Source organism: Lotus japonicus, chromosome 5 (assembly GCF_012489685.1).
Source record: "Lotus japonicus ecotype B-129 chromosome 5, LjGifu_v1.2".
Classification (NCBI taxonomy): domain Eukaryota; kingdom Viridiplantae; phylum Streptophyta; class Magnoliopsida; order Fabales; family Fabaceae; genus Lotus; species Lotus japonicus.
The window spans coordinates 43,983,041-44,006,434 of record NC_080045.1 but is presented as its reverse complement, the minus strand read 5'-3'; the positions used below and the strand labels follow the sequence as shown (position 1 = coordinate 44,006,434).

General features: G+C 37.0%; 1 protein-coding gene across 4 annotated transcripts; it reads left to right on the top strand.

The window, feature by feature from the left end:
- The first annotated feature begins 158 nt into the window (after window positions 1-158).
- LOC130717044 (uncharacterized) lies at window positions 159-23,374 on the top strand. 4 transcript variants are annotated; one of them, XM_057567145.1, is made up of 20 exons: window positions 159-1,145; window positions 1,238-1,505; window positions 1,877-1,982; window positions 2,080-2,217; window positions 2,501-2,649; window positions 2,968-3,332; window positions 5,321-5,394; window positions 12,647-12,794; window positions 12,891-13,083; window positions 14,162-14,354; window positions 15,285-15,731; window positions 15,820-15,877; window positions 16,363-16,450; window positions 16,972-17,046; window positions 17,126-17,209; window positions 17,341-17,484; window positions 18,909-18,990; window positions 22,078-22,160; window positions 22,252-22,306; window positions 22,714-23,374. In XM_057567145.1, the coding sequence occupies exons 1-20, from the start codon at window positions 698-700 to the stop codon at window positions 22,780-22,782; spliced, it is 3,267 nt and encodes a 1,088-aa protein (XP_057423128.1). In that variant the 5' UTR covers window positions 159-697; the 3' UTR covers window positions 22,783-23,374. The 4 variants fall into 4 exon arrangements, with proteins under 4 accessions (XP_057423128.1, XP_057423126.1, XP_057423127.1 ...); XM_057567143.1 differs by having other exon boundaries at window positions 2,076-2,217; window positions 2,388-2,649; XM_057567144.1 differs by having other exon boundaries at window positions 160-1,145; window positions 2,076-2,217; window positions 2,496-2,649.
- Window positions 23,375-23,394: the final 20 nt, after the last annotated feature.

The window sequence follows — 23,394 nt, the reverse complement described above, 5'->3', positions numbered from 1 at the left end:
ACTAACACTTTACACCTTCTCTTTACAACTACCGCGACTCAACTTTCTATTTTTATCTCACTTTTTTTGATAGTATTCACATTTGACGATTGGTGGTAAAATTCACTTTTGCCGAATTCATGATGTCTAAAGTAAAACCACCAATGATAAAAATTACAATTCGGCGCAATATGAATCGTGGAATGGATTCGGCACAAACAAACTTGAAATGATCAAAATCAAGCTAAACTGGAGCCGAAAATGTTCACACCGTATGAAATATCCAAACTAGAAAGCAGCATTAACTTCGCAAGATAAAGAAAAGGGACATCCGACGAAGTCCATTCGGCTCATCTGAAACAATGTCAAAGAAGTTATCAAGTGTTAGCGTCAAAACGACTATTGTTGATACCAAAAGTGAGGCCAAAGTTAACAAATTACATGGCGAAAAGACTTCGGATTTTCAAACCTAAGAAAGCACGCCAAAAGAAAGCTCTTCGGCACCGACCGCTTCGTTGTTGCTGAAAGATTACTCGCAGTTACTACATTGTAGCTTTCTGAAGCCACACTTCTGGAGCAAAGATGTTCAAATTATATGACTGTAGTGCATTTAGTGCTGAATTGCTAGATTTAATTTTTTTCAATTTTGCTCTAAATATGAATTAGGAAGATTGAGTCATGGTTGGACATCTAAACTAACACACTAGTTTCTTTCAGTATGATCAAAGTAGTTGTGTGCTGTTTGCTCACTCAATTTCTAGCAAAATCTGTATTTGGCGCCACAATAACAACAAAAACTGATAATTCAGCCGAAAGGAATGTGCATCATGCTGCGAACCCTTTCAGTTTCTTCACCGAATCACCAAACATGGTAAGCAAGAATAACATTTCATCATTACATCACCTATTACTCGCGTTAGGGTTTCTGCTCTCCGCCACACTCCCCTTCGCTCTCGGAGAATCCTCCACATGCTTGACGGTGTACAAAACCGGCGGTGCTCCGGCGGTCTTCCAATCCCCAAAATGCCCCCGCTGGAAGCTCTCCGACTACAACGATTCTCCTCCCCAAACCACCGCGCGTTGCCAATCCGCCGTGCTCCAAGGCCGCAGAAAATCTCAAGAGGATCGCGCTCTCTGCCTCCTCGATATTCGCATTCCCTTCCCCGGTACGCTATCCAAATTCCCCTCTCTCATTCGATTTGTGTTCTAGAAGCTTTGTTCCGAATTCCGAATTTCTCTGCGTTTGATTGTGGAACAGGTGCCGTTGGGATCAAGGAGGTTGCGGTTGGGATTGTGGCGGTTTTCGATGGTCATAACGGTGAAGAAGCTAGTGAGATGGCGTCGAAGCTTTTGGTCGAGTATTTCGTTCTGCATACTTATTTTCTTCTTGATGCTGCTTATTCTGTTATATCAAAGACGTCGTCGACGGAAACGATGCTTCACACGAGAGATCGTGATCATGTTAAACTATTGCATAGATGGAAAGAGATTCTAGGTTTGCAAGGGCATGAACTGCATTCCGAAAGGTGGTTTCGAATCTCTAGTAGTATGGATTGAACTTTTCGGTGACTTGTTAATGAACTCATTATAAACATATATACTTAAGTTAGAAATGCATATATAGGTAGATAGCAAATTTTGTGTGGATAAATTTTGACTTTGGATGTCCACATTACTCACTAGTCACTACTAGTAGTGTGTTTGGTTCTGCTGTTGGGAGAACCGTACTCGCTTCTAAAGATAAGTTGCCATGCTTTGGATTGTATGCATATGCCACTTTTTATTTGGTTTGTTGGTTTTTCTGGTGGACTAAGTGTTTCAATGAGCATTTAGTTTTACATTCCTTTTTTTTTTCCTCGCATTTGTATGCCTGTCTGAACGATAAATATTTTTCCAGGTTTCAGTATACACTTACTTCAAAATTTGATGACTCTTTTCACTTGGAAATTTTGAAGGAAGCCTTGTTGAGAGCAATCCATGATATTGATGCAAAATTTTCTGAGGTAATTTTGACTTTCTGGTCAGTTTTACAAAGCTCTATATGATGCTTTTTCCTACGTGTTCTTGTATTGACGTATTTTAATTGAACTATGAAGGAAGCCTCAAGAAATAATCTTCCTTCAGGATCTACAGCAACCATTGTACTGGTTGCAGATGATAAAATTTTGGTTGCCAATATTGGAGACTCCAAGGCCTTCTTGTGCTCTGAAAATTTTCAGTCTCCTAGAGAGGCTAAAGGTGAGAAAGATTATGGTGTTTAATCAAACTTTCAATGTCAAACGGGTTTATCATTGGGTTCTTTTCTTTTGCCCTAATATGACATGTGGTTATGACCTGGGGACTAGCTTACCTTTTCATTTTAAAGAAACATGACTAGACAATTGTTGATTTTAGTTCCTTATGTGTAGCCTCATTATTAAGGCTATATAGGCAGAAAGAGCATGATGGTTCTGTTTCTGTGTGGGATCGTGAAAAGTACAGATTGGCTTCTTCTCATGGACTCACTCATTTTGTAGTAAAGGAGTTGACCAGTGATCATCATCCAGACAGAGATGATGAAAGAATGCGGGTGGAAAAAGCTGGTGGTCAAGTTATATATTGGGCTGGTTTGCCTCGCGTAAATGGTCAGCTGGCTATTACACGGGCTATTGGTGACGTGTTCTTTAAAAGGTAGGTTCAGTAGAAATCGTTTTCATACATCCCTAGCTTATGGCTAAAGCATATATATATTTCAAGCAGCAGACTCGTATTATGTGCAAATGTTTTTTTGTTGGTGGTTCAGATTGGATATTTAAATTTGAAGCAGCTCATTTTCTTGTCTTAATATTCAATTGCAAAAATTTAGGGGCGGGCATGCGGTTTGTCAAGGCTAGAAGACAAGTGTATGCACGAGATTAACAATTTAAGATTTTAGGACGACTGCTTTCTTTACAATCTAAACTTTTATGTCGAAATTCTAATGAATTTCTTACAATGAATTGACAACAGTTATGGTGTTATATCTGCACCTGAAGTGACTGATTGGCAGCCTCTGACTGCTAATGATAGTTATTTGGTGGTTGCATCTGATGGTGTATTTGAGAAGATGAGCGTGCAGGATGTCTGTGATTTGCTGTGGGAAGTACACCGTTTCAGTAACATGAGATCAGAGTGTGCCCCTTCATCTTCCTATTCATTGGCAGATTTTATAGTCAATACTGCCTTCAAAAAGGGCAGTATGGACAATATGGCAGCAGTTGTCATTCCTCTAGAATCTGCCAAATCTTCCACAAATTCACATAGAAGCTACACTGAAAAGAAGGATACAGGTTTCCCATTATTTGGTCTGCAGGAACCCTCTTCCAGAAACTCAGGTATGTCTTTTGGGCTGATGAAACTTTCAACCTTGACTCATTTCCTCAAGATCTCCTCCTTCTTGCTGTTATTTATGCATAGTAGTTTATAGTATACATGATCTAAAGAATATGGTAATGTCATCAAGGTTAGGTTCACTTTTGTCATTTAATAGGAAATTAATCTAAAGACTACAAGTGCATTTGGGTTAAAAGCATAATTATGCACTTATCGAATAAGTGCTTATTCATAACCTTATTTCCGAAGCTTATTGAAATGAGCTCAAAAGTGTTTATAGATAGGTCATGAGCTATTTTATAATCTTAGCTACACACTAGCTTACGCACTTATGTCATAAATTAAGACCCAAATAAGCTTCAGAAAAACTGTTCCAAACATCCGTTGTTACCCTTACCTTTCCAACAGTTTTTGAAACCTATGCTTCCTTCTTTTGGATATTGCATGTGTATCCCTTATCTTATTTTTTATCAAGAATTACTTCCCATGTTTTAATTATTTTCCCATATACCCCTGCTCCTCCACACAAACTTTTATACTACTTCACATGGATGGATGTTTAAGTTTCACAAACTTAAGGTAAGTTATTTATTTTCTAAAACAAGGAGAATTTTATTGAGAGAGAGAGAGAGAGAGAGAGAATTTGTAAAGGAGGATGATCCTAAATGAAAGGATAAATAAAATAAACGAGAAAAAAGAGATGATCAATGTAACGAAGTTTTCCAATTCCTATAATATCTATTAGTGAAAGGGTTTACACCAAATTCCTAATCTTATCCAAAATCAAGTGATGCAGCAAAGAAACCTCCTTAAACTATGAGAGTTCCGCTCCAACCAAATGCACCAAATAACTGTAGCATAAATTGCACATGCCTCAAAAGTTTCCCTTTTTACTTCAATCAAAACCATGAAATCTAATCAAGAATTGGTCCAGGGACCTAGGGCACACCCCGTTTCACTGAAAATGCCAAATAAGGAGTTCTATAAAAAAAACTCCAGTAGAAATATAAGAGCAGACATGGAAAAGATTATGTGCAAACACCACCCAGGGCCCACATAGTAGGGGGAAGAGCATCATGCACCTATGAACCCACAACATTTTCATCAGTATTATTTCTATTAAGGGACACTGTACACATAAATATTGACCTTAGATGGAGCTTTGGATTTCCAACAGGGGTTTTCATGAAGATCCCTATTCAAGGAATGAGTGAGGATCTGAACAAAAAAATAAAAATGCCCCAGAAGGATCAAACAACCAAAACCCTTTATTTGGGGTGAGAAAACAAGGCAATGAGGTCTAAAAGGAGCTCCAGTTCAGGAAATTCCGTGTCATTTAAATTATGAATCTTGGACACAAAAAATTGGGCCATACAATTACTTAGAGAAGGATGATAAAGGTATGGAAAGACACTAAAATTGATATTTTCAGGAGAGATTGCATTTGTTTCAGTCTAACTTGACTGAAATACTAATATTAAATGGTTGAAATTCAATTGAATTAGTTTATTGTAGTTGATAATTGCTTCTACTATGCATGAATTTACTTCATTAAATTACATTCTATGTGCTAACCTAACCACTAATTAGCAATTTTTTGGGTGTCATTTAAGGTGACATTGTATATCTGCCAATCTGTTATTTGATTATCTTCAGTTTGTTCAGATATTTAAAGAACATCTGAGTCACATGCAATAGCACTCGCAGATGCGTATATAATTGGCATGATGCAGTGGTTATATGTGCTTGTTCTAATTATAGACAGTTTTACTAACTTAACCTTTTATAACGAATAATATATGTGGTGTGAGTTTGTATATAACAATATGTCATGTTTGACTTCAAAGAAGAAAATCAAGTTTGCCATGATATGTGCTCTGCAGGGAACTTAAATTATTGCTGAAGTTATTTAATTTGGTTATTCATTTTCCTAGCTTGTGTTCTTGCTGCTGATGCTTATCAATTTATTTGTTATTTGGGACTTGCTCAGCTCATGGCATGTCATCTGAACTAATCCACTTGGAGCATCCTCATTTGGTAGATACCAAGTTTAAGCGAATATTGGTATGGATCCATGGAAAGTTAATATTTTAGTTTCTCCATATGTTGTTTGCTTATCTCATTAATTGAATGTCCTGATAGAATTAAGAAATGAGTTGTTTTTCTGAACAGACTGATAGCATTTTTGTCAATTTTTAAGATAATTGTTTTGAGTATTAAAGTCAGGGAACTCTTATGCTGTGATTCTTCAAAATTGTGGTTGAGTCAGTTGTGAAGCTAGCTTTTAGCACTGTTTTTGTTGTTGGAGGAGAAAACTTGGGTAGAAGATTAGCTGTCTTGGAAGTGATTTGTATGTTTTGAACGGAATGAAGAGGACCAACCTGCTTTCCAGTAAATTCTTGAAATTTTAGCCATATTTGTTCTATCAGGGGCTCTACTCTATCCCTCGGTCCTCTTTCCCAGTCCCTCAACACAATTGTTCAAAGTTCAAACTAATTTGTTAGAAATGCAGATGGAGAGAGAAAGAGGAGAAGCAAGTAGAATTGAGTCTGAAAATTGTATTCTGGTTTTCTAATCTGATTTCTGCATACTATCATATTAGAGTATGTTTGTGTATGGGAGTATTGTGTACTCAAGTGTATGGGATCCTGCCCTTGGAGGCAGTTAGTTTCTGTTTGACAGCTGTACAAGTTAGTTTGAGTAGTTAGTATCTCCTATTGTAAGCAAACTAATGTAACTCTTTATATAGAAGAGCTACTCTTGTAATCACAATCAATAATTCAGTTCTGTTTCATTCAGATCAAACTTCTCTCTCTCTTTTCTCTTTCTCTCTCTCTATACTGTTCTATCTTTGTAACACATCTACTATATATAGTCTTAGAGAAGCTTTTTCTAGAAGCTTGTAGACTGCAAACTAATGTAACCTCTTTGTACCCTTCTCTGAGACTAGAGACTCATGTTTTTCTGTGCACATTATTTGATAAATCAATTTTGTCACACTCTTGGTGGTGAGATGTATGTTTTGTATTATCTAATGCATACATGGCTGATTTTTAAGCATTTTTTATGTTCTGAAAGACTGAAACCTGTAACATATACTGCCAATAAAATGATTTTTTTTTTCTTTAATAAGGTCCGTTTTCGTGTTGTGATATGTTAGCATTAAGGATTATGTTAAGAGTTAGGGTTAGATGTAGAGTCTATGGGCCAGGCCCATATGTACTTTGTACTACATGTTGTACTACTCTTAACCTAGTATTATATATATGAGGGAGGCTGCACCTTGCAGTGTATCCCATTACAATATCTCTTTCTCTCTCTCTTAGTCTTTTCTCTTTACATGGTATCAGAGCCTAGGTTCTCAACCTTCCTAGGTCAGCCGTCACAGCCGTCAACCTGAAGAAAAAAAAAAAAAATTCCCCCCCTTCCAGCCACTTCAGAAAGGGCCGACCAAGGTTGCTGGGGGTAGGAAAAATTTTTTGGCGGCCGGATCTTGAAGAAATCGGCAGAATGCCGAAATCGCGGTTTATGTGAGTAATCGCGAAGGTGCTGTTTCGGAGCCAGATAGCGTACGTTTCAGGTACAGAGCAGGGCGTCTTTGCTGTCTGAGGAACGCCCAGTGATTTTCACAGCCGTCGGTGGTGATTTGGTGACGTTTCGACGTGCGACGGTGTGTTTCGGTGTGCTCTACAGGTGGAAACGTGCATTTTCTGTTAGTAACCAGCGTTCATATTGTTCGCTGAGTATTGAGTTTCTTTTATTTCTTAAGTGATTCCTCTCTGAGATATGGCTGAAGACAACTCTAAGACAAATGGTGAAGGGAAGACCCCAGTCACCGAGTTCATGACTACTTCGTCCAAACTCACCGACATCAAGCTTGATGGGGATGGTGAGAACTATGTGGAGTGGAAGTATTTGGTGGAGGTCAGCCTTGGAGGAATGGGAAAGGATGAGCATTTGACGGGGTCTTGTCCTACAAACGCAACGGCAGCGGCGAAATGGAAGATGGATGATAAACGCATTCTGGCGTTATTGGTGAATTCTGTTGATAAGCGGACACAATCTGTGATTACTCATTGTCAAACAGTGAAGGAGTTATGGGAGTTTCTCCAATTTATTTTTGGGAAAGCTGATAATTTGAATCGCATCTATGCTCTGTTGCAGCAGATATTTCGTCCGAAACAGGACAAGCGTAAGTTGATGGATTATTTTCTGGAATTCAAGAAATATGCTGAGGAACTGACTTCTCTCCTATCTTGCAAGACAAAAGAGGATATGCTAGCCCAACAGAAGAAATTGATAGCATTGAGTTGGTTATCTGGCCTTGATCAGGAGTTTGAGGTGGTCCGGTCTCAGATTTTGTCGAGCAAGCAGGTGGATACTCTCACTGTTGTCTTCTCTCGAGTCATGCAGTCCTCTTTTGAGAAGCCCAAACCTGCTTCAGATGTTGATACTTCAGATCGCTCTGCTTTAGCGGCCCATTCAGGCTTTCGTGGCGGACGTGGTGGTGGCCGAGGAGGTCGTGGTGGTGCTAGAGGTCGTGGTGGACGTTCCGGACAGATCCAATGTTATAGTTGTGGAGAACTGGGTCATTACAAGAATCAATGTCCCAATTCTCAACAGCACCAACAACATTTTCAACAGTCAGCTCCTAATCGCTTTGCCAACAACGTTTCCCAGTCAGATGTTATCCAAACACAACCAGAAAAGCGTACAGTGGTTATGAGTGATGATGAGTTTGCCAGATATACACAGTTTCAGATCTCACAGCAGTTAGCCTCACCTTCCTCCTCCACAGCTACCTTTGTCCAAACAGGTAATCCTACTGTGTGTCTATCCTCTACCTCACGGCGTTGGATCATTGATTCCGGCGCTACTGATCATATGACAGGGGATTCAGGTATTTTTTCGTCATTTAGTTCCTCTAGTATTCATTCGTCTGTAACCCTTGCTGATGGGTCCATTGTTCGTGTTAAGGGGAGTGGGTGTACCACCCCAGTTTCTACCTTACCTATGTCCTCTGTGCTATATTTACCTCAGTTTCCTTGTAATCTTCTCTCAATTAGCAAAATAACCCGTTCATTAAAGTGTTCAGTAACCTTCTTTCCGGATTCTTGTGTGTTTCAGGATCTGTCGACACAGAGGATTATTGGTAGAGGAAGAGAATCTGATGGACTGTATCTACTAGACGAAGGAGTCTCGAAGGCATCCACAGCTTATCGTACCAGTAGCGTGTCTCCTTTTCAGCTTCATGGTCGTCTCGGTCACCCATCTCTAGGAGTTCTTAGGAAGTTGTGTCCTCAATTGGAGTCCTTATCAAATTTTTCTTGTGAGTCTTGTCAGTTTGCTAAACATCATCGTAGTGTTTATTTACCTCGTTTGAATAAAAGAGCTATGTCTTTATTTCATATTGTCCACTCTGATGTATGGGGGCCATGCCCTGTAACTTCTAAATTAGGTTACAAGTATTTTGTCACATTTGTGGATGATTATTCTCGTGCAACATGGTTATATTTAATGAAATCCAGATCTGAGTTATTCACTATATTTTGCAACTTTTGTGCTGAAATTCGTACTCAATTTAACTGTCCAATACGTATTCTTCGTAGTGATAATGCCAAAGAGTACTTCTCTTCACCATTCCGTACTTTTATGGATAAACATGGCATGATTCATCAGTCTTCTTGCATTGTTACACCACAACAAAATGGGGTGGCTGAGCGTAAAAACCGGCATCTTATGGAAGTTGCTCGTGCTTTGATGTTTCAGATGAAAGTTCCGAAATGTTTTTGGGCTGATGCAGTTCTTACTGCTGCATATTTAATTAATCGCATGCCATCCACTGTGTTAAATGGTGTTATTCCTTATTCTGTCTTGTTTCCGTCATGTTCTTTGTTTCCTTTGCCTCCAAAAGTATTTGGTTGCACCTGTTTTGTTCTTGATGTCAGGCCTCAAGTGACTAAGTTGGATCCGAAGTCATTAAAGTGTGTGTTCCTGGGTTACTCTCGTACCCAGAAAGGGTACCGGTGTTTCTCTCCAGCTCTTGGTCGCTACCTTGTCTCTGCTGATGTTACATTCTTTGAGGACTGCTCCTTCTCGGGGTGGTTGCCCTCCTCTTTCCCGGTATGTGAGTCAGAAGACACCTTCTTAACTTATATCACTACTTCCCCTGCTCCACAGACTACTACTGGTACAGGTTTCCAATTTTATGAGAAGACATATAGTCGCAGGCCGAAGAGTAGTGCTCCTCCACCGGATACTCAATCTCTACCTTCAATTCCTCTGGTGTCTTCAGACCCTCATGATAATTTGGACCTCCCTATAGCTTTACGTAAAGGTAAACGCACTTGCTCTTACCCCATCTCTTCTTATGTCACTTCCAATAAATTGTCACCTGCCTCTAAGTCTTTTGTTGCTGCCTTAGATTCTGTGTCTGTGCCTAAGTCTCTTTCAGATGCCTTATCACATGCTGGTTGGAGGCAGGCTATGGAGGAGGAAATGCTGGCCCTTGAGCATAATGCGACTTGGGATTTGGTCCCTTTACCCGCAGGGAAACAAGTTGTTGGGTGTAAGTGGGTTTACACTACTAAAGTAAACCCTGATGGTTCTCTGGCTCGCCTGAAAGCTCGGTTGGTTGCTAAGGGATATGCTCAAACATATGGGGTCGACTACACTGATACTTTTTCCCCTGTTGCTAAATTGTCCTCTGTTCGCATTCTCATCTCTCTTGCTGCTACTAATCATTGGCCTTTGTTCCAGTTAGATGTGAAGAATGCATTTTTACATGGTGATTTACAGGATGAGGTATACATGGAGCAACCACCCGGGTTTGTTGCTCAGGGGGAGTGTGGGAAAGTGTGTCGACTCAAGAAATCATTGTATGGCCTAAAACAATCACCTAGGTCCTGGTTTGGACGATTCAGTGATGTTGTTATGGAGTTTGGTTTACGAAGAAGCGAGAGTGACCACACTGTGTTTTTCAAGCAAACTAATAAAGGCTGCATTTTATTGGTTGTTTATGTTGATGATATTGTGATTACAGGTAGTGATAGTGAAGGAATTGGCAACTTGAAGACTTTCCTTCAGATGAAGTTTCAGACCAAAGATCTTGGAATTCTGAAATACTTTTTGGGCATTGAAGTTATGTACTCGAAGAATGGGATTATGATATCTCAGAGGAAGTATGTTTTGGATTTGCTAGCTGAGACTGGTCTTATGGGATCTAAACCATGTGAGACCCCTATGGAACCAGGAATGAAACTTACAGCAGAAGGAGTTCCTTTCAATGACCCACAGCAATATAGAAGATTGGTGGGTAAGTTGAATTACTTGACAGTTACCAGACCAGATATTGCCTTCCCAGTGAGCGTTGTAAGTCAGTTTATGTCCTCCCCGACAGACGCACATTGGGAAGCATTGATTCGCATTGTCAAGTATCTGAAGAAAGCTCCAGGAAGAGGTATCGTGTACAGGGATCATGGACATATGCGAGTGGAGGCATTTTCAGATGCTGACTGGGCAGGATCTCCTATGGATAGAAAATCCACCACTGGCTATTGTGTATTTTTGGGAGGTAATTTAATTTCTTGGAAAAGCAAGAAGCAAAATGTGGTGGCACGATCTAGTGCAGAAGCTGAATATCGTGCTATGGCTCAAACTACTTGTGAACTTATGTGGGTAGGACAAATCTTGAGTGAGATGGGAATTGAGAGGATATCTCCAATGAAACTATGGTGTGATAATCAGGCTGCCCTACATATCTCATCAAATCCAGTTTTTCATGAAAGAACTAAACATATTGAGGTGGATTGCCATTTTATTCGTGAGAAACTTCAACAGAACCTTATATCTACTTCTTATGTTAGAACAGGCGATCAACTTGCAGATGTGTTTACAAAGGCTTTGAATGGGGTGTGTAATGATTTTATTTGTAACAAGCTGGGCATGATTAATATCTATGCTCCAGCTTGAGGGGGAGTGTTAGCATTAAGGATTATGTTAAGAGTTAGGGTTAGATGTAGAGTCTATGGGCCAGGCCCATATGTACTTTGTACTACATGTTGTACTACTCTTAACCTAGTATTATATATATGAGGGAGGTTGCACCTTGCAGTGTATCCCATTACAATATCTCTTTCTCTCTCTCTCTTAGTCTTTTCTCTTTACATGGTATCAGAGCCTAGGTTCTCAACCTTCCTAGGTCAGCCGTCAACCTGAAAAAAAAAAAAAAAAAATCCGAAAAAAAAAAAAATGTCCCCCCCTTCCAGCCACTTCAGAAAGGGCCGACCAAGGTTGCTGGGGGTAGAAGATTAGCTGTCTTGGAAGTGATTTGTATGTTTTGAACGGAATGAAGAGGACCAACCTGCTTTCCAGTAAATTCTTGAAATTTTAGCCATATTTGTTCTATCAGGGGCTCTACTCTATCCCTCGGTCCTCTTTCCCAGTCCCTCAACACAATTGTTCAAAGTTCAAACTAATTTGTTAGAAATGCAGATGGAGAGAGAAAGAGGAGAAGCAAGTAGAATTGAGTCTGAAAATTGTATTCTGGTTTTCTAATCTGATTTCTGCATACTATCATATTAGAGTATGTTTGTGTATGGGAGTATTGTGTACTCAAGTGTATGGGATCCTGCCCTTGGAGGCAGTTAGTTTCTGTTATGACAGCTGTACAAGTTAGTTTGAGTAGTTAGTATCTCCTATTGTAAGCAAACTAATGTAACTCTTTATATAGAAGAGCTACTCTTGTAATCACAATCAATAATTCAGTTCTGTTTCATTCAGATCAAACTTCTCTCTCTCTTTTCTCTTTCTCTCTCTCTATACTGTTCTATCTTTGTAACACATCTACTATATATAGTCTTAGAGAAGCTTTTTCTAGAAGCTTGTAGACTGCAAACTAATGTAACCTCTTTGTACCCTTCTCTGAGACTAGAGACTCATGTTTTTCTGTGCACATTATTTGATAAATCAATTTTGTCACACTCTTGGTGGTGAGATGTATGTTTTGTATTATCTAATGCATACATGGCTGATTTTTAAGCATTTTTTATGTTCTGAAAGACTGAAACCTGTAACATATACTGCCAATAAAATGATTTTTTTTTCTTTAATAAGGTCCGTTTTCGTGTTGTGATAGATGTGTGAGATTTCATTAATTGGGAGTTTATCTTCATTATGTGTGTTTCCTCTAGAATAAATTTCCATCCTTCTGTGTACTCTTTTACTGTCATAATAAATCATTGCTTCACTTTCAAGCAGAGATCCCTTTGTTCAAAATTAATCGGAATGAATACCTCTTAATTTACTTTTTTGATAGGTTGAAGGGAATCATGGTGATTTTGGATGTTTTTATTTATCTGAGAATCTTGATGAACTTGTGGACTCTAAGGGGCCTGCCAAAAAAACTGACAGGGAAGACCATTTGTATGAGCTACCTCCCCCTCCACCAGATGCCCTTCATGCTGGTAAGCGAAGATGTTAGGTTATTTAAGGTGCATTTTTTTTGTGTGTTTGGTTGAATTTATCTGTTGAAATCCAATACTCTGGTTGATTCCTTTCAGCATTAGATGGTCCTGTAAACTTGTACAACAAGCAAAACTTTTGCTTTCACCTTGGTCCCACTGTCAGTGAAGCCAAAGACCAATGCATTAATCCTGAAGGCTTTGCCAGTTTTATTGGTATTCTCGGATCCATTCCTTTAAATGATACTGGTTCCAATAATGGGTCTTCTGATTATTCAATGCCTGATTTAAGGTAAATCTATCTTCTTCGAATGCATTGACACATGAATATTGTTCGTAGTATAAGATAGAGGAGGATAATATCTTGTTGAATAGTTACTTTTCAAGTCCATATGGTTTCAAGATTCTCTTATGCTCTGTCTGGATGCAGAGGTGAAAATGAGGGGAAGGAATATAAGAGGAAAAATTATAAAAGGAATGAATATTAACGGAAAATTAGTTGATTTTGAAGTTGTTTGGATTGAGTGAAAATGTAGGAAAAGTAGAAGGAAAAGTAGGAAAGAGAAAAATGAGTGTGATGTAAAATTACCATTTCATCCCCTTGTGCTTTGTATGTGTGTGTATATATTAATCTTTCAAAAATACTTATCATTAAACTATTATTTTTTATCATATAAATAATATCATAAATTAAATGTATAAATTTGAAAAATTATTTTTACAAAGACGAAGGCACAGCGTAATTTTTTTTTCTTACTTCACAATATAATTGAATAAAAAAACAACAAAATAAACATTGTAATTTTTTTTTTGCAAACATAAACAATATTGTAATTGAAACTTCAAAAAAAAAAACACGTGGGTACTGGGTAGTTTGCAAAAGACAATGGTTGAAGGGGCATAAGGATAGAGGAGGAAGACACTGTGTTGTGTCAGTTTTCTTCCCATTGTGGGAGAGAAAACTTTTTCGTGGGGCCCATGTGTCATTCTTCCCTTCCCCTCATTTTCCCGTGTCATCCAAACACATGGAAAACACTGTTTTCCAGCCAACTTCCTTCCTTATAACTTCCTTCCTGCCATATTCCCTACAAACAAACACAGCATTATATAGATGGTCAGTACTATCATTATTACAATTATGTGACATGGTGTAAGTGAATATTGTTTTGGCAAATTTGATGCTTATGAGGATAATATCTTGTTGAATATTTACTTTTCAAGTCCATATGGTTTCAAGATTCTCTTATGTAGATGGTCAGTACTATCATTATTACAATTATGTGACATGGTGTAAGTGAATATTGTTTTGGAAAATTTGATGCTTATGTTTTTCTTTAGCCCAACAAGTAAATATACACTTTGGTGTGTAGGTATGTATTGAAGAAGAGTTATGGTCGTGGATCATATGGTGAAGTATGGTTGGCTTTTCATTGGAACTGTAATCAAGGTAATGATGGTGCAAAAATGAGCAAGGATGACAATAATATAAACAGCAGCTCAACTACTACTGATTGGCAGGACGGGCCTTCTAATTACACCCTCTACATTTTGAAACGTATAATGGTAATACATTTGAGTGAAATAGAACTGATTTTTATGGTTTCAATGTATTATAGGATCCCTTTAGGGGTCAAAATGCACTGTTTACTTGAGAAAGGAGTTGATACCTGTATTATTTTTTTGTCTGTCAGCATGATTATCATCATAACATACATTAAATCTGCCACATTATTTGTACAAAGTGCACCCCCCCCCCCCAGTCCTTAGTCTTTATATATTTCTGAAGATGAATAAACATTTCTTGAAATTGGATTATTGTGTTGCTATTTGGATTATTCAGCCTGAGAGGAAGCTGCTTGCTTTATTCTTTTAATTAAAATTTGTTCTTCTTCAGCTTCTATTGTTTTCTTTGGATCCTGGTGTTTAGTCCTCCATTTCTATGTTTTTTTATCTCAAATGTGATGCTCTTCTTTTTCAGCAAAAAAAAATCTATTAATTAGATGTTCATTCTTTAGTCTTATGGAGTTATCACTATAAATCAAAATCTGACTTTTATATCATATTTAATTTCATTAATTTTATTTTGAATAAATTTGAAATACTTAGATTACAACGAATTAAGTTTTGTATCCCATGCATATAACTTGTAAGGGATTTCCCTTGTAAGAAGGTTTACCTTCTTGGTTCGTTTAAGCTTAATATTCAGTTATTTCCAGACATATCCCTATCTTTTGTGTTTGGCTGTTCGGTTATTTTCCCTAACACAAATAAAAGATACAAAACACTAAGTCTAAGCAGTAAGCATACCTCCCTTCTTTTGATTGGGACTATTTTGTTTATGATAGGTACCCCGTTAGTTAGTGGTTTAGTTGCTTTGAGATGCTAACACTTTCTATGACTTGCTAAGTGGAAACTTTATTTTCAGGAGGCACTGTATTTTAATTATGCACATGAAAGCATCTAGCATGCCTAACTCTTAAATGTACTAAACAGGTAGAGAGAGGCTCTGCTGTTTACTTAAGTGGACTGAGGGAGAAGTATTTTGGAGAAACTTTCTTAAATGCCTCTACATGCTTTGAAGATCTACTATCAGCTGGAAAATCAAACTGTGTCTTGGAAACATCACAATTTGGTTCAGATGATTCATTTCCAAACAAATTTCGACCGCAAAGATCCGCATATGAAGAAGGTTTGAACCATATTGCTAGATATGTGGAGTCATTTGAGTCTCGATCCAATGAGATATGGCTTGTATTCAATTATGAAGGAGTGTCATTGTCAAAACTTATATATACTGTGGAAGATGCATCTGATTCTTCTGAGAAAGAAAGACCTGAGCAAGTAAAACATGTTCAGATACTACGTCCATCAAAGTGGTGGCATTGGATGAAAACGACCGAAGAAGGGCAAGAGGAAATGCGCAATCTTATCTGGCAGCTGGTATGTGTTCAATGTAGGTTCTGTGGGGTTATTGCCTGTTAGCCTTTACTATATGTTCTTGACAAATCCTCTTTCTTTGTTTGCTCAGCTATTGGCGCTCAAGTCCTGTCATGATCGCAATATCACACACAGGGACATTAAACCTGGTAAGACTTGGGGGTGGTTTGTTGTGCCTATGTGATGTACATGTATATGTTGAGATGGATAGAATATTTTTTTACAAAGGATATCAATTAGTTGGCATTGCTAAATTTCTACGTAAATTATCCAATTTGTGTAAATGCTTAGTGGACTGTTTTATGGAAACCGACCTGTTACTGTGCTTGTATAATAAATCCAATTAGTTGATCTGTCAGCATTTTGGGTTCTTATATTTGCTCCAACACATTAAGCTCAAACTAAAACTGGTAATTTGATTAAAAAATTATCTTTGTGGGATAAAGCCTAGTTGTTAAAACACTATACTTTTGTTGGCCCTGTCCTTTATGTATATAGTCCATAACAAGATTGCTATCCTTGATCCTTTGATGTATGTTATGTTTGAATTTCATTTTATTATAATGAAATGTTTATTTGAAAGAAATTGTTTCTTTGTATACTTTGACTGACACTAGATGTTTTATTTTTGAAGAGAATATGGTGATATGCTTTGAAGATCAGGAGACAGGGAGATGCTTGAAAGAGATTCCAACAACAGTTAATAATTTTTCTACCAAAATGTACAGTGAAGTATTTATTCTTATTTTAGTATCCTGCTTTTGTTTAGCTCAATTGTGGTTCAATCCCTATTTTTCATATGAACTGTGTATTTAATTTTGATAACATTTAGAAGAATGATCAGAAGTCTTTTACTATTCTCCTTATCTTTTCTAGTAACATAGTTTTTGGTGTGTCTAAAAGGCTTCTTGCGTATGGAACCTCTCTTCTTAATATTTAACATTCAAATTGGCTCAGGAATACTACATTTTTTTCCCTGCAATTTGCATTAGTTGGAAAGTGCGATATCACACTTGAGCATATTTCAAAATCTTTCAGCTCTACCTCTCTGTTAATATGTTCAAGTAACTACATGGTAGCAAGTCATAATCATTGGTTTGAGTCTTTGACAATGGTAGCAAGAAAAGTAGGTTATTGCTTAACTTTAAAACTTGATTTGGTCATCAGTTGTTTGGTTGGCTATTGTGTGCATAATTTACTGGTTTGTCTGATGAATTTGATGTCTTTTACTGTTTACATTTAGGCGTATCATTGACTTTGGAAGTGGAATTGATGAATTCACATTAAAGCATTTATATGGTTCTACAGGGCCTTCTAGGTATCTTACTGCTCCTTCTACATACTGATAATCTATTTAATGAACTTACTTTTTTATTATTCTTTTCGTTTATCTTCAGAGATGAACAAACTTATGACTATACAGCTCCTGAAGCTTTACTAAATGCCACATGGTTTCAAGGGTCAACAAGCTCAACGATGAAGTATGTCTTGTTTTGCATGAATTCAGCATCTTGTATTCAATATTTTCTTCTTAAGATTTTGCTTGATCTTTTGATAGATTTCGACACTATTATTAGCCACAATAGTTAAAGCAATCTCTCTGCTATCACAGATATGACATGTGGAGTGTTGGTGTTGTGATGTTAGAGTTGGTCTTAGGTACACCAAATGTTTTCCAGATAAATGCTTTAACACGTGCTCTTTTGGACCGCCATCTTGAGGGCTGGAATGAGGATGTGAAGAAACTGGCATACAAGTAAGTTTGTCTTTAAGAAGGCTGTAATACTAACATTCTTTAATGCCTGGAACTTTAGATGACCTTTTATAGTACTTCTATCTTCTTTTAAGCCAAAAAGGCAGCCAAAAGGGTATTCATGGGCTGTTTAAAGGTCAAAATGAATGCAATCCTTGGTTGATTTTCTAATTTCTTTTCCCAGAGATGTCTTCTTCACCAGCTTGTTTGCTTGTTGTTTTAATCGGAAACACAACTGTGAATTAGACTAGTAGCTCAATGCTGAGTGTTCTGTTTTAAGTTTCTAAAGTTTGGTGGTAGTCTTTGCATTTATGAAATGTCAAGGAAGAAGGGGATAATACATGCTTTGGCTGCTTACTCTGACATTCTCCTACATTATTTCCATTTACGAAATATCGAGGAAGAAGTATAAAATGCTTTTGAAAATCAGAGCCTTAGTGACAGCAACGACAAACACTTCAGAAGCAATTGGAGGTTCGCAAGGTTCAAACTTCAGATCGAGGGAGAGAGTAAAAGAGCTTGCAACTCGATATCATGAGGATAGACGATATCAGAGAAAGGGAAAGACACATGATTTGTAATCTTAAATAGTTGTAAACAGGCTAGCAAGTCAGGCCATCTAAAAGGCCAGGCCAATACTTAAATTTTGGCCTATGACGGCTCAAGGCCAGCCTTGGGCCACAAAATTAAGATGCAGGCCAGGCTTGGGCCGTACAAAGCCTGACATAGCCTGGCCTTATTTCCACCCCTAGTTCAGAGGTCCTAGCATCTGGGGTGTTTGATAATCATTTTCCTGTTTTTGTGTTGCATTCTCCCTAGGTTATCTATATTAGGTATTTAGTATTGAAAACCTCCGAGGCATTTTCTTATTTTCTCTGCCATCAACCCATCGTCTCATACGTTTTTAAGGTTTCGTGTAACAGTTGAAAATTAAGTCTCCTCCAAGACCAAGACTAATGTGCAGGCAATCAGGCACTTACACTATAAACTCATGCTTCTTCGGCTTCCAAGTAGTTGATGGTTTAACTCTAGCATTGTTGTCTCTATTAGGAAGACTTACATAATTGTTGGTGTCATTAACCAACTAACCCAAAAACTTAAGCTATTGGGTAAAGTTTACACATGAATGATATTACATTTTTGACATGCCCCCTCTTGGAAGAGTCCATTGAGTTTGAAGTGTGGAGAATCACCTGCCTACCTACCTTGTGCTGAACTTTAACTGTTTTTATTAGAATAGTGGGGGCTACAAAGATCGAACTTCAAACCACTTGGATATAGAGTCTTAAGCTATTGAGTGAAGACCCATAAAGGATTTTATTTTATATTTCTAACAGTCTTGGTGAGAAAATTTAAGATTCATCAAATCTTTTGAACCTCTGCGCTCTATATTTATAACATTATTTATTTTATTAATGTGGTGACAGACTTAGATCATTCATGGAATTGTGCATCTTAGTCCCTGGAATTTCTGGTAGTGCCTCAAAAAAGTATCACACAACGAATCAAGTAAGTTTACCATCTTAAATTAGTCTTGTCTTAGCGCACAATGTTGATTGACATCTTTTATTTTCACAATGGAAAATATTTGGCTATATTGTAAATATATTGGCTTAATTGATTCCTGTAGAGTTAATTTTCATCACAGACAAGTTGCAAGGATTATCTGCATGACTGCATCTCCAAAGCTCAGATGCTTAGAGCTCTCCAAATCTAATTCGGCAGAAGATGATAGGCAGTAGGCAAAAATATAATTTGGAAAGAGAAGTAAGATAGATTGAAAAGAAGCTATAATAAGAGGGTTTCCTCAGTTTAAAAAATAAAAACCTCTCATATCTGGAATTTTATAACATGCCTTAAAGATGGCTGAATACAAATTCCTAGGATTATTTAATGTCTACTAACATATTGATATTAACATGCCTGGCCCAATTATTCAAAGGTCAAGTAACCTTGATCTAGACTTCATTGAAAATTTGCATGCTAGTACATGACGGTTTATTACAGAAATAACACTTTTAAATCAAAATCAAAACAAAACAAACTGTTTACTAGTAGCTTTATTGGCATAGTTCATGCAATTTCAGGAAAATGTTAAAAGTTGACATATTTCATTATCAGTTTACTACCTATGATGAGATAGTACTGAATGCTTATATATGTGATTTTATATTATTCTGAATTAGTTTATAGTAGCACATTAAACATTAATGTTCATATTATATTTGGAAAAAGAAAGTATTTTGGCGTGGAAAATATTGTAGGAGAGAATAGACCATCATATACAACAAAAAACAAGTTTTTGCCACAAAGTGGGGTTGGAATATACCATTATTGCAATTTTATTTTAAGTTATTCTATCTTACTTTTTAGGATGCCAAATCACTTATTCCATTATCATAATAAATTTTAGTAAACATATTTTTTAAAATAAATAATAAAGCCAATCCATTTAACTTTTTGTTGAGACATTATAAAGATTAGATTGGAAAATAACTCATAATTTTGATAATAATCTCAATCTATTGAGTACTAAGAAATAAAAGAAAAGGTAAAACTCAAAATTTATGGTTTTGGAAGCATGGGAGTAGAGGTTTGCTGTTAAGTTTTAAGTTTATGGTCTTGAATTAGATCAGTGAGAGTATATGAGCATGACCCATATGTACTATGTACCTCATTCTTTGTACTACATTTGTACTTCACCAATAAGTAATAGCCTAGTAAAGGGATGAACAATTAGTAATTTTATGAAGTTATTTAATTTTACAATATACAACTATACAAGCTCTAGTATTTATAGGCGTACATGAATCATAATCAATGAAAATCAAGGGAAAAAGGGAATAAATCTATCCTAATAATGACATAGTATACAATGATATTTATTGAAGAAAAAGTAAATCATGAAGTATTCTATCCTAAAATAGTGTGATGCATTTACAACGTTAGTCAATATTAAACAGGTGATTAGCATTTATGATATAGTATTGTGGTGGTTTTGATATATCCCTGTGTTCACCTTATTAAACAATGGAACATATGAATTTTAATTAGGATTAATGAGATGAGAAGAATCAACTAATGACATGAATAACATCATTACTGATTAAGAGGGCTATATCTTAGAAAAATATATTTAAGATTGCCCATAAACTATGTCCTTTTTTTTAAGAAGAAAATAGTAATAATTTTAAAATATATTATGGGAGCCTGAAAGGGATTAGGGGCCTAAAGAAAGTTTAACATAAGGCCGGTCTTGTTTCTATATGCTTTGTTTTTCTTATACTTAAGTGAAAGCCTTGTCTTCATATCTCTTAACTTTTTACTTATTTCCTATCTACTCTTCAACTAAGACTATATTTGTTCCGTACTAGGGCTTATCTAGGTATAAAAGGTACAAAGACTAGCCCTAGCAGAGCACAAATGTAGAAATGATGTAATAAAGAGGAAATATTCTCATTAATGATAGTAAAGTTGTCAGATACAAGGTAAGACCTCCCTTTTATAGAGGGTGTGGTCCTCATCTAGATTGTTCTTACATTTGGGCCTTACAGCCAAGGCCCAAATCCCTATGCAAATAAGACAAACCCAAAAGAATCTTCCAGCTAGCAAGTGGGACCACCAGTAAGACGATAGACCATCAGACCGTCCATCATCGCCCGTGTCTCCACAATTGATGTCTCGCCCTATTCTATTGGTGTCGTGGGCGGTCATAGGGCAGCTTGTGCCCCGCCTGGTCCAATATTATTCGCAAAAAGCATGCCCCATGGCAGAGTCTCTTGGATATGTTCAGTCAGCATGTCTAGAATCAAGATAAAACAGTAAGAGCTTAAAGTTGTCCGTTGGTGCAGATCTTTAGTTATTGAGAAATCTTTTGTATCAATACCTTTTGTTCTTATAGCTGTCATGGCTCATCACACATATATTTGATTGCTTAAATATAAACAATCTGAATTCTTTCCTTTTCTAGAGGCTTCCATAAAACCTCTTTAGGTACTCTATCTTATGGCTTTTCCAAATCAATAAAAGAAAAGAGTTCAGATTCTTATGTATGATGGGGTTTAGGGCTTGCACATTCTTATACACAAGCGTACCCGACCATGGAGACATGCAGAGGCATAAACATAATACTCAAAATATTTATTGGTCTGCATATTGGGCTTATTCTAGTTTGAGTTGTTGCAATAGGGTGGTAATAACTTGTTGCATTTTATGCTAGTTTTTCTTAAGAATGTCAATATAGAATTTGATTTACTCTCAACAAAGAAAATAATGATAACAACTATACAAAAGCCTTTTCCTACTTGGTTGAACCAGCCACATGAATCAGATAATGTAATAATGTCTAATCGTAAATCATTTCTAAGGATAAATCATTTAAATCTCCATGTGCATTGAGCCCATCATACACAATTTGAAGTAGTCTGAAACAACACGCATACCACCTCGGATTTCACTCCCTTGTGGAAGACTTGTGAATGCATGTTTCTAGATTAGTCCATTCCAAATGGTTTATCTATCAGAAACACATTGCCTTCCAACTTTCTTTTTTGAACATATATTGACCTAATTAAGCTTTCATCTTTGTCAATATAGGTTGGAGTTTCACCTGCATCCTGGAAATGCTCTGAAGAATTCTTTTCTCGTCAAATTAAGAATAGAGATCCTCTTAAAATAGGGTTAGCCGCCTAACTTCAGAAGTTTTCATTCTTATCATGGTATGATATATGTCTAGTCTTCTCTGATGGTGCAAATGTTTTCTTCTTGCAGTTTTTCAAATGTCTGGGCTCTACGCTTAGTGCGCCATCTATTACTCTGGGACCCAGTAAGTTTCCCGATTAGTTATTACAGTTGATTTTGTCATTTTTTAGATCTTTTCTCTTAGCTTCTAACTTTCGAAACAGTTTGATATAAGAAACAATCTAAATTGTTTGGGATCCTGGTCTTAGCATCAAAGTTTGATTGCCTGATGTGGAGCTCGTTAGGGAGGATATGTTCATTTATAATAGTTTGATTGATGATCTTCTGTCTAGTCCCACAAAGAAAATAATGTTGCTTCTTACTCTTTCTTCAGTCAATTTGTCACTTAAAAGCTTGCTGTAGTTGTCTATGTGGATCAAAAGAGAAAAAAAAGGATGAGGGTGGAGACAGAGAGAGAGCATACGGCTAATATTAATCACTTCTTTAGTTGGTTAATGCTGCTTCTGATGAAGGCTTCTGTTTAAATTGTAGGAGGATCGGCTTAGTGTTGATGAGGCACTGCAGCATCCCTATTTCCAGCCTCCCCCAAGAGGATTATGATTTATGGAAAACAACCAGTGTCTCACTGAATTATTCATTCTCAGCTGAATAGTTTGTGCCACAATCTTACTGATCTGAAATTTCCAAATCGGTGAGACTCACTCAACAGAGTTCAAGATTACATTTAATGGATCAATATGATCAAACGCCACGGGTCCTCTATCAGTGAATGAGTCTCACCGAACAGAAGCAGATATTGGTTCGAGGAAAAGGTAGAATAAGCTGATGTTTCAAGCCTGACAATATGATGCCAAAATAACTGACTGCTACTAGGTTCCCAAATAACTGACCAGAACAAATTAAAAATAATAAATGACTGCTAACTGATGCACTTAGGACCAAATGAGCATCGCATGCTTGTATCTGTATAGAATTATAGAAATAGAAAAGTTGATGCAATACAGACATACAGTAAAGTAGGGAAACGATGTTTTTTCGTCTTGGGGAATTAACATGTACAGCATATATTAATTTTTGCATTGGTGTCTCTGTATATGGAATGGTAAGAAAAAGTTCTCGGCAGAACTTACTAAACTTCGCTGATTCTACATGTATAATGATAAGCTAATATTAAAAAGTACAACTTACCATATTTTCGTTTTCGTTAGCTTG